Here is a 12,233-nt window from a genome sequence, read left to right as displayed (position 1 = left end):
AATGGGTTAACACCAGTTTGAAATTTGTGTTTACTGCAATTGTTTTGCAACCGCTTTCATGCTCACAAAACAATCATACTTCCCCCTGCGAGTTGCAATTAGGAAGGGACGCCCTCAGGATGCCCCGAGGCATTGCGAGTCTCAATCCTTACTTTACGAGTCGATAACCGGATACCGACTCGCAAAATAGGGATGGTACATTGTACAAGGCCGTTTTGCAGTTGCAAACAGCAATTTTCACTGTTTGCAACCGCAAAATTCCATCATACATCTGTCCCAATAGCTTATGGTTTGAGAGCAATTTACCACCCATCAGTCTGTTGTACATGAGCATGATTACTGTGAGAAAGATGATGACAACCACTGAGTACATGTTCTTGCTCAGAATTGTTGTCATAGATGTTGCTTTGGGGCAGCTTTAGCTGTTTCACCAGACTATTGTTTCTCTGTGTGTTTTTGTTTTTGTGTATATATACACACACACACACACACACACACAGGTTAGTGGGCTTCATCCATTGGTCTCTTTAATTGTCATTTTCATTTTGTTTCTTCCACCACAGCAAGAGGCAGTGGGTCAGCCCAGTTTAGCAATTGGCTCTCTTTACTGTGAGTGACTGTACACAACATGTGCACATTGTTCAATCCACCTACAAATGATTCCTTTTGTTTAACTGAGAAAGCTGGTTCAAAGTGTGCATTTTATTTTACATATTCATATCAACTTTCAGTTAGATGATTGGAATTCTAAGTGATATTGATTCGAGTGTTTGTTTTTTTATTTTTGTTTTTACAAATAATAATGAAATGGAAGGCATAACTGAAAAGTTTTAATTTGAAAACATCAGTAATGGAACAGGCACATCAGTAAGTGTTTTTTAAATTTAAACATTTGATTGGAACCATACAGGAACCAAGATTAGGCGCAGAAGATGTTCTTTTTCTTTATGTGTGGTATACATTAAACATGAAAATAATGTAACCATCTCACTAGCCAGACTATTAACTTTGCCAATGCTTGTTTTCTCATGGTACTGTAGCTGTCAGATTATGAAACAATTTCGAGATATTCACTCTGTGCAGCCTGTTGATAGAAGCAACAGATCTGAAACTTCCTAACATAAAATAGACACTATCCAAAACAAATGATCAAATATCACTCACCATGTACAGTAAATATTAGATCAAGAAGGTTTCTTTGCATAACTACATTCTATTGTTTTATTGGTTTAGCAGTAACATGATATATTGTCAAAGCCCAAATACATACAATCAGGATTTTTTTTTGATATTTTAAATGCAAAGTTTTATATCTCAAAAAGTACAGAAGGCAAAAACAAAAAGGCACATACACTGTATGTGACAATTTTCAATGCAGCTGTTCCATTTTCACAGATTCAAAAGTCTGCTTAAATATCTCCTTTCTACAAAGTGAATTTAGATTTAAAGTACAAAAAGTGCAAATACAATTTTGTCTGGTTGCTTGCTATCCAGGTCGTCTTCCAAATTCGAAATGGTCAGTTTCAGATTGATCATGCACTCAGCCTTGCTTTTTTGAGAGCATCTGAAAGAGGACCAGAAAAAGCGTGTCATTCCATGGTACTTACTAAGATTAAGTTGTATTCTGATCTGCTTCTTCAAAGAATTGTTCACATTCACTGTAATTCTAATATTGTTTCCTAGTACCCTGTCGCAATATACTTTCAATAAACATTTTTGTATTATTTGGATTCACGTTTTATCTATTTTTCACATTCTTGTTTAGCACATTAATCTTGCAGATACCCAAAGACAAGGAATATGCAATTAACATTTTAAATGTGTCTTTCTCCTAACTATAGATGGTTGTTATTGGTAATGACCTTATAAGAAAAGCAACGTTGTTAGACTAAAATTCGGCAATTGGAGGAAGGAAACGGAGATTTAAAATCTCAGTGAATTGTGATGTGATCGAATTTGCTTGTGATGGTGAGGCGGCCTGCTTTCTGTGGAGCAGTAGATGTTGGTTGCTGCTAGATTTGTAATTTTTTGTAATCCTTGTCAAAGTGATCAATTTTGAGAAGTTTTAAATCATTTATCAGGTGAAGATATGAAAAAATGTAGGATTGCAGGAAAAAATATTTAAAAAAAACATTTTTGCGGGAGCCTTCTCTTCTGGCAGAAAACCTTGTGTAAATGCGTTTGTAGCTGGCAATATGGCCCAGCCATCGTGCTTTACACAGGTGACGATGATAACATTTGCCACTTGAGGAAGTGGCAAAGTTTGCAACTATGGCAAAACACTGCAGCCTGCGTTATATTTCAACACATTCCTAAGTTTGGCATGCCTGTTCATTTAGCTAAAACATGTGCTCTTGAGGTGGCCCTACTGGACTGAATTGTACTTACTTACTTATGCCTATGCCCCCTCCGGGGTATAAACCATCAACCAGGACTCTCCAGCCATCCCCCTGCAGTCGGCCTCCAGACCTTAATAGCAGGTGTTTCTAAGGCCTTCATCTTTTACTTTTCCCTTGAGGGTTCCATGTGAGGGCTTGCCTAGTTTGGCATGATGCAGGCTTTCAGAGGGAGTGACCTATCCAGGCCCAGTGCTCCTTCATGACTTCTCCATGAGCAGGGGGTTGGAAAGTTTGCGGCCATAAGTCATTGTTGTTGATTGTGTTTGGCCAGCAAATATGGAGGTGTTGATGAAGATCTGGACTTTGTTGGTAGTGGTCACTGTTGTTCTCCAAGTTTCTGGTCCATACAAAAGGACCGATTTTACAATGGTGTTGGAAAGCCTGATCTTGGTTTGCAGCGTTAGGTCCTTGGAGCTCCAGATCTTCTTTAGCTGATGAAAGCAGCCCTTGCTTTGCCAATTCTTGCATTGACTTCAGCGTCTGTGCTGCACTGCTTTTCCGTGGCACTGCCCAGATAGGTGAAGGCCTTAACTTCTTCCACTGCATTACCTGCAGGAGTGTCTGGAGTTGTGCTGGCTGTGTTACACTTCAGGATTTTGGTCTTCCCCCATGGATTTTGAGGCCAAGCTGTGCTGATGAGGCTGCCACTTCAGTCAGTCAAGTCTTCTGTTGCATCTGCTGATGAGTATGGGAGAGTATATCCAGGTCGTCTGCAAAGGCCAGATTCATTGAGGTACCTACTAGGTGTCCACTGGATCTCATTTCTTCTCCTTGCTATGGTTGTATTCATGATCCCATCTATGGCTAGCAGGAAGAGAAAAGGTGAGAGCAAACAACCCTGGCAGACTCGGGTTCTCACTTCAAAGGCTTCTGTGAATTGTCTTCAATGGACTATCTTGTAGGTCATTCCCTCATAAGAGTTTCTGATGTTTCTTATGAGTTTAACTGCCACAACGTAGTAGTGGAGGAGTCTCTAAAGGGTCTCTCTGTCCACGCTGTTGAATGCCTTCTCCTAGTCGATGAAGTTGACAGAAGGGAGTTTGATTCCATCCACAGCTCAGTGATGATGCGCAGTGTTGCAATCAATCTGGTCTGTGCAGGATCTATCTTTTCAGAAGACAGCTTGCTGGTCTCATAACTGAGTGTCGACTTGTTCCTTCATTCTTTTCTGGATGACACTGTTGAATAATTTGCCTGAGGTTGATAAAGGAGTTATCTGTCTGTAGCTCAAGCAGTTACTCAGGTCAACTTTTCATTAGACATCACTCCTTTTTGTCTGAGGGCACCATTTCCTCTTCTCAGATCCTTTCAAATATGGAGTAGAGCATGTCTACTGGTGTTTCAATGTCGGCTTTCAATGCCTCTGCAGAAATGTTGTCAGATCCTGCTGTCTTTCCATTTCTCAGATGTTTTTTGGCTTGACATATTTCTTCCTTGGTTGGTCTACTGCAGCTGATTGGTGAGTCCTTGTCAGCTGGTTGTATGTCTGGTGGAGACTGCGGCATGGGCTGGTTCAGCAGTTCTTCAGCATGATTCACCCATCTTTGTTGTTGGTCTTCGTTACCCTTTGATTGTCTTTCCAGCTTTGTCCTTAACAGGTCTTTCTTGTTTGCTGCATCTGCAGGAGAGTTTCCTTGTTATATCATAGAGTTTTTCAAGCTTCTGTGGCTTGCTACTTCCTGGGCTTCTCTGTCAAGACCAACAATGAATCCTGGCATGTCTGCTCTTATGCTTCTTTTTGCTTCCTTGTTATTTTTGGTGTATTAATCTTGAGCTTTATCTTTTCTGCTCTTGGTTGGTTGGTTTTGACTGCAGCTTTCTTTTCTTTTCTCATTGAGATTTTGCAGAGAGTCTTGGTGGAGATCTAGTCTCTGTGCTAGCATTTCTTGGGACCCAACAGTTCCTGGCAGGTTGTTGTCACTGTTTCTTTGAGCTTCTCCCACTGGCTTTCTACTCAATCTCTGCCGTCTTCTAGCTCTTGCAGGACTTGAAACGTGTTACTGAGAGTGTCTGAGTATTCACTCTGTTTCAGTGCATCTTTGAGGAGGGCAGTGTTATATCGTTGGCATTGGTTTGCTGGTTTCATCCATACTTTTTTCAGCTTTAGTCTGGTCATGATAATGTGATGGTCTGATGCCTTGTCACAGGTCTCATCACTCTCACTTCCTGGAGGGACCTCTGGAACCTATTGGCAATGCAGACATAATCAATCTGATTCTCTTTTAAATTACATGGTGACACCTACGTTGGCTAGCTACATCGCCATTTAAAAATATTCTAGCTACAGAAAAGTCAGCCAAAAGACTAAAAGACATCCTGGCAGAAAGGAGAGAGGAATCTCCTTCATGGAGAGCTATGATGCCTTGCGGTGAATGCCAGAGTTCTTTGGAACCCACAAAACCAATCCACCTGCTTTCAACCAAGGCCATCACCCTCCGGACATGAAATGTGAGGACTATGTACGAGAGAAGCATGACAGTCCAAGTGGCAGCGAAGATGAAGAAATACAGCTAGTCAATGTAGTTCGGTGGGCGTGAATCTCAAATTTCCCAACTAAAAAAGCAGCGGTCTCTAGATGACTAAGATTTGGGGTGGACTGTTTCCATAAGGATGAGGTTCAGTATTGACTGGCATAAGGTGGGCCTCTGTTCAGTACTGATTGGCATTAGGAGGGCCTTTATGCTGAATGGCACAGTGGTCAAAAATACAATGGGTTGGAATGCTACTCTGAGCATTTGCCACTGATTGGACTATTAACAAACTGTCATCCCATCAACTTTTGGATGTTTGATTGTCAGTGGCATACCTATAAACCTGAGACTGACTGAACTTTCCAAGCCTTCTACTGCCAATGCTTGTGAATTCCAAAAGGTAGTAAACTTGCACCCATTCAAGAAGTACTTCTATGGGTCAAGATTTACTATATTTTTTATAAACTATTAACTAAATACATTTAAGTTTCAGTTAAAAAAAACAATGAGTTAAAAGCTCCTAGCAAAATGAGGACGACAATAAAAATAGACACAGACATGGCAAAAACAGCTCAGGGCCCCCAGACCCACCATCGAGCCAAGAATGCATTGGAGGGTGTAAAACCCCAAACACCCCTCTAAAACTATGCCCCTGCCCATCCAACCTGGGCATGATAGTTTTCCCTGGGAACTTATGATAATGGCTGCATACAACACAATGGTCTGGAGTCCATGCCTTGGGATCACTTTTTTAATGTATATTCACTGCATACACGTCTCTTTGTCACTACTATCAAAAGCTTGATGGTAAAGTTTTACACCAGTGCATGTAGGCAAGATTCCATGTTTCCAGTCTTCTCCTTTTCCAAATCATTTTATCAAGTGACTGATAGCCCCATGTACTAAGACCATGTTGCAAATAGAGGTAGGTGCACCCGCAAATTATTAGGGCAAGCTGTTAAAGATCCGAGCCAAGAGTCTGGCTTGGCTTTAAGAGTCCAAGCATGACCCAAGCCATGAAAAGGTATGGCATGCATATTGTGCAACAAACATAATATAAAAATATGATATAGACTCTTCAAAATGAAAGAAAGAGTGCATTTCTTTAACATGCAAAGGTGTTTCACCTCAATACACCAGATAATAAAATTGTTTAGACAGACATTTATTAAATGTGAAAGTTTTTAGTAACCTCAGGGACAATGGCATTAGTGAACTAAGAGGCATGACAGTAGTCATGTAAACCTTAAACATGGCCTATATTCTTATCAGATTGCACAACATTTTAGACTACTAAATCAAGCATTGTAGGTCCTTGCATAGCATGCATCCTGAACTCAAGTACTAAACAATGCTCTCATATGTGCTAATAAATAAAAATACATTAAAATCTGCTCAGTCTGTTTTAAAAAGGAGGAATCTGATGCACACCTTTTGTTCTTCTGCCCAATGTATATCAGACAACACAAGCATTGGATTGTGCATCTATGTCGGATGTGAGGAATTTGTCAATCATGGGTCGCATTGAAAATTTGTGGGGTTCGGCACTACACCCTATATTGGATTTTTAACTGCAAAATACCATGAAAGTGTCTGGCCTATTATATCCAAGATTTTCTTTTTTGGCTCATCCTGATTGGTTTATGTTTGTTTTATTGTTAAGGTCAATTTTAGTAATTTCATGTTTTAAGAAAATTAATGTTTTTCATGATATCCGTAACAAGCTCACTTTATGCTATGGGTTGGGGTGTGTTGGACATGAATTATCTTTCCTTTCCTTGCTGAAATTTAAATGTGCTCATTTTTTTTGTTTTTATAATTTATTCACCTTCAGATTGCAAACAGATGTTCTTAGTGCGCTAGTCACACTATGACGTAAGATGTGATCCTTTTATATTAGCTCTTTGTTGCTGTACAAATGTACTTCACCAAGCACTTTGTAACATTTGCATAATTTGCAAATTCTTACCAATTTTTAAGCATGTTGTTTGACACAATTGTTGTTGCGCTTTACATTGTGTAATGTTGCAAAACTGTATGATGATTTAATGGCTTTTAAGGTATTTGACCAAAATAAAGTGTTTGACTGACAAATAAAAGGAGGTTCTGTGAAATAAAACTTTTGCCTGGGATCACACAATGAAGACAAACACAGAATCCAGTATTAGTTCTAGGTTTTCTGGTTTCACATTGTGAAACTCAGCCAGCAGATGTATATCTCACTGTTTTGTCTTTTATTTTGTGTGCACAAAGAGCAAATCCAACATGGATGCAGTAAAGCCAACTCAAGGCTCCAGGACCCAATCACCAAGCCTTAAAAGGCATTTATCTGGGGGTGCCATACACCAAATACCCCGTTGAAGCTATTCCCCTGGCTAGACCAGATGGACAGTCTGGACAGAAAAGACTGGCTCCAGGAGGAATGCTGCTGTATTCTGGACACGAGGAAAAGAACGGTCCACAAACTCAGGGAGTAGCACTGATGCTAATTCCAGCAGCCAACAGAATAGGAAGCCTACGGTTCCAGAATCATCACAGTGACCTTCCACACAAATAAAAAGGGGATCAACATGAATGTTATCCAGTGCCATGCACCTACAAATTACAGCAAATAAGAGAAAATGTTTGCAACAGACTCCAGTACACCCTGGAGAAACACCTTGAGAGGGACATCACCAAACTGATGGTGGACCTCAAAGCCAGGATTGGAAGTGAAAGTAAATCATGGGAAACCATGGCCTTGGCAACTTGAGCTAGAATGTGAAAGGGTCACAGATGTCTGTGCCCAGTCTGAGCTGAATTTTTTACTTGAATAAATGTCTATATGCAGTGAGAAAGCCTTTGATCAGTGCAAAAAAGGACAGAAAAACTTTATTTATTTATTTAACAAATATGTTACTTTGATTCAGTTTCAGTTGTTCCCTGGGTAGTTTTGTTTTGAGAGTCACTTCTCAGGACTAATATTATAATTATTTCAGTTCAATAACTTCAACTTCTTGCATTTAATTCACATTTGGCAGTGAAATTAACTGCAAATTCATTTAAAAAGCCATAACATTGCCAATTGGGTACCATTTTGAAAAGGCTTCTACAGAAAAGGTTTATCCTTTAATTCATACTTTACTTTTGATTTTAAATGTTATTCATTCTAAGTTAGTTGGATTTTATGGAAAACGTTTTGTTAGAATCTGGGCTTGTTGACACCACTGTAATCGTTTTGCAGTGCTAAATTTGAAAGTATAGACTCTTGAAAAATATAATTTTGCAAACTGTTAACATTGCCACAAGGGTTAGGTTAAATACCCCAGCACAGTACGTAAATGACTATCTAGGCGGATTGAGCCATTCAGCAGGAAGTGTGAGGTGTATCTGTGAATTTCCAAGAATATTTTATGGTCAAGTTCTCAAGCTTCACTTGACTCACCAAACTTGACACAAGGCCCAGATTTTGGTGAAGAAGTAGAAGGTGGCAGATTACCACCTCAAAACTAAGATTTTTTTTTTTTTAACTGTGCCATTATTTTGCTTTAAAACTACAGTTCACATTAATGTCTATATTTTGACATCAGCAATCACAGAGCATAGGCTTGTGTGATGCTATTTTCTATTAGCTGTGACATAACTTTTCCCTGGAATATATGTGATGTCTATTTTTCCTAGATTTTACCTCCCTCTGTTATCTAGCTTTTTGTACAAAATATTTAACAACATACTGTACAGTGCTCTGTCCCCTGGTGTAGGTTTTTTTCTCCATAGACACCAATCTGTACACACATAGATCTTTTCATCTTTGAGATTTCTTAAAGTTATTTACTCCTACAGCCAACAAAGCATCACCACATTGTTTACACTTCCCTAGGCCCGGCTGTCTAATCTTGTGTAACTGACCTATGTATTTTGAGTTGTTTGACCAGACATATGCCTTCGTTTGATCAACTTATTCAGACCCTCAATACGAGTGTGGTGGTTTTTGGGTTGGACCGCCGTGCTAAAACCCGCCACCAGACCACCAGTGGTGGCGGTACAATGACTGCCGTATTAGGAGTCACAAAGCGAAAACCGTAATAAAGCAACCCGAAGTTCAACACTGCCAGGCTGAACAAGGGCGTGAGAGAGGCGGTCCCACCACCAGCACCGTCACAACTCTACCCACCATATTATGATGCACTTTTGTGCATGGCAGTCCCTGCACAGCGGTGAACCGTTGGCGGTACGCACAGATGTGTATCGTCCAATAGGATCGTGTTGATGCAATGGGGGACTAGGGCCCATGATGATCGTCGCCGGAGGTGTCGGTCAGGTACTCGGCGGCCATCATCGCCGACATCTCCCCTTCCCAGACGACCCACTCAATGTGGGCTGCAGTGTGACCCAGTCAGGTAGGTAGGTCAACTGTAATGGGGGGTGGGTGTGTGCCTGCCGTGCATGTGTGTGAGGTGTTTGTTTGTGGGTGTGCGTGCATGTGTGTGTGTTTGTACGGGTGCACGGGTGTTTGTGTGTTTATAGGGGCAACAGGAATGTTTATTCCAGTTGCCGGGTGCGTTACCGCCAAGGTTTTCATGGCGGGGGGACCACCACGGAAAACCTGGCGGTGTGGGTATGTCGCCGGCCCAGAGGAGGCCCTACCCTGCTGCTGTGGTCCACCTACACTGTCGGGCCTGGTGGCTGTGTAGCTGTATGCTGTCAGCCACACCGCCATGCTGCTAATAACGGTCTGTACCGCTGGACCCACGGCGGTGAGACTGCCACCTCCCCCACAGCGGTCCTCGGACCACAGTGGACGTAATGAGGGCCTCAGTGTTTTTAAAATTAAGACCCTGACTCTGAAAAGTGCCATGTGGTTGCTCCCATATTTGTCTTCATTTTGAAATCCCTTCTATAGACATTATGTAAATTGAAACAGCAATGAACATATGGCACAGTGAACGTTTTGCTTGCTTTTGTATCAGCAAACAAACTCACTTTGAAACAAAACTGCCAATTAGCGGTGCAAATATCAAATATAATGGGAATAGCAGTTTGTGAGGTTGTTGCACACATGTTGGAGGAAGTCTAGCTGTTTTTTTTTTTTCCCTGGAACATTTACATACAACTCTTCAACTCATCTAGCTAGCTAAACTGCTAGTTCAGGGAGCTCTACAATTATGTGAGTACAGTGGCTTTGCCTGAATTCCAAAGGCGCTTTCACTGCATGATGCAGTTCTTTTAAGCTCTTGGTCAAAAAGTAATTCCTGCAATAGGAACACAATGAGACATGGATGATCAATTTAGAGTGAGGACTTCGGGTTGGTGCAGTGTGTAACCCTAACAGTATATATCAATTTTAAGCTTGTTGTCTACTGTAATTAAATCATCACAATTGACACCAGGGTAAAAGCACTGAACACAATTTGCGTTGCTAATGGCCAATCAAGTGAATAGAGAAGTAAGAACCTCACCCTCTAGAGATTGATACCAGCACTCAAGACTAACAGACTGAGTGCAATACAATGATTACATCTGCTTTTATTCAGACGCTAAGAACATTATGCACACACACACACACACACAGACACACACACTGCTACAGAAATGTGCATAAGGCTTTGCTGGTGTCCAATGCACCATCCTGTAATGGGTTTATGAGGTTACATGACTGACCAGCAAACAATATAGATCAATGCTGCTTTTTAAACATAGGGCCTCATTTACAATTTTTTGGCACAGGACAGAGTTGCAACTCTTCTTACTGTGCTGCCCTGCGTCAAAAGAAAAAGGGCAGGAATGTGCTGCTTTAATGATGCACATTGCATTCTTGTCCTTTCTGACTGCGCAGGTGCACAAATTGGTACCTAGTGCCAACGCAGGCACCCTTGCACCACGATGCAAGGGTGTCTGCATTGTTGACACAATTGTTTTTGTGCAGGAAGGGACGCCTTTTCTGCCCAAAAACAATCAATGGTGGCATTTTCCTCTTGTAGAATGCAGCACACATAAAAAGTCAAAACAAAGAGGAAAAATAAAGTTATTTCTCCTCGTTACGACTAATCTAGGGAGGTGCTCCTTTTTGACACATTACCAGGTTTTCAGGTCCTTGTAAATCTGTGAATGTGTCAAATCCATGGGTGGTGCATGGGAAAAGCCACCACAACACCTATGGAGTGTCTCCTTGGCGTAGATTAAGGCAACGCAGTGCTTTTCGCTGCCTTGCCTTAATCCATATCCATGAGGCCATGAAAACACATGAAGGACGCCTTTGGATCACCTCATAGATACGATTGAAAGGGCTACGCCACCGGAGCATCATAAAAAGGGATATTCCAGCAGAGCAGGCCTCTTGTAAATGAGGCCTATAGTTCAGAAGAAACTTACTTTTGACCTACATTTCTACTGTAGCTAGTTTGACATCCAGGAAGAGAAAACAAGCTTTGGCAAAGCAAATAGATCTCATAGAAGAGACTACAAGTGCTATCAATGTCTTTAGGCCATGATGTACAGCAGCGTGGCTACTGTGCATCATGGCTGAAATTTAGAAAGTTTGCTAGGGCACGTCCAGTGCTGGCTGCATTATAGCATTTTTTGGGTAGTTATTTGCTGGTGGGATGGAGGGAGAGTGGATCAGGGAATGCAGCAAACCATAGGATAGGACAAGCAACAAACAAAGAGGGACGGGGTAAACAATGAACAGCCTAGGACAAGGGCAAGGAACAAACAATGTGGGATAGGGAAAGTTAAAAATGGACAGTGGGTCCCTATGATGCCAATAATTAGATCAGAGTATTGTCACAGAAGCATGACTTTATGGTTTTATTTTTTGATAGATTGATTTTATTTTTATTTTTACAATTTTACTGTATACTTAAATGTTTTTATTTTTGTTGGCAATTTATATATTCTAGTAGGGGGTTGTTGGTTTTGTGGGGGAATAAGTGAGAAGTTAGTTAAAGATCAACAATGTATTTTAATGATAATTATTTTTTAATTAACATTGTAATTGATTAATAATTTAGGTAATTGTTTTATTTTGAAATGATGCTATTAATGTTTGTTGACCAATTTATATACTTAAATGCTTACTTTTTTGTTGGTAATGCATGTTGCAGTAGCAGGTTGTTTTGTTTTGTAGGGGAACTGGGTGGAAAGGTATTGAAATTATAGTATTTTTGAAAAATGAATTGTTAATTTTGAAAGTATTTTTTTAAATGTTGGAAATTTTACATTATTTCTTTCATATAATAATTTAGTGTTAAAAGTTTTCGAATAATAATGTTTGTAAAATATTTTCGCTAGAATTTTTGCTTTTCTTAAAGTGATTTTTTTAATGAAATTGTCATATTTAACATGTTTTTTTTAGGTATGTTGTATTTTGGTGCTAAGATTTATA

The 12,233-nt window shown here is 40.3% G+C and overlaps 1 protein-coding gene across 2 annotated transcripts in view; it reads right to left on the bottom strand.

The window, feature by feature from the left end:
* Positions 1–814: 814 nt before the first annotated feature.
* The window catches only part of SMOC2 (SPARC related modular calcium binding 2), a 1,415,403-nt gene continuing 1,403,984 nt past the window's right edge, over positions 815–12,233 (bottom strand). The window contains exon 13 of one of the 2 annotated variants that reach the window (XM_069234974.1): positions 815–1,564. In XM_069234974.1, coding sequence (XP_069091075.1) covers positions 1,541–1,564 — 24 coding nt within the window. In that variant the 3' untranslated portion in view covers positions 815–1,540. The remainder of the gene's footprint in view (positions 1,565–12,233) is intronic. The other variant, XM_069234971.1, reaches the window with a different exon arrangement.

Source organism: Pleurodeles waltl, chromosome 5, assembly GCF_031143425.1.
Source record: "Pleurodeles waltl isolate 20211129_DDA chromosome 5, aPleWal1.hap1.20221129, whole genome shotgun sequence".
Lineage (NCBI taxonomy): Eukaryota > Metazoa > Chordata > Amphibia > Caudata > Salamandridae > Pleurodeles > Pleurodeles waltl.
The sequence above is the reverse complement of the archived record's forward strand: the minus strand, read 5'-3'. Positions and strand labels throughout refer to the sequence as shown.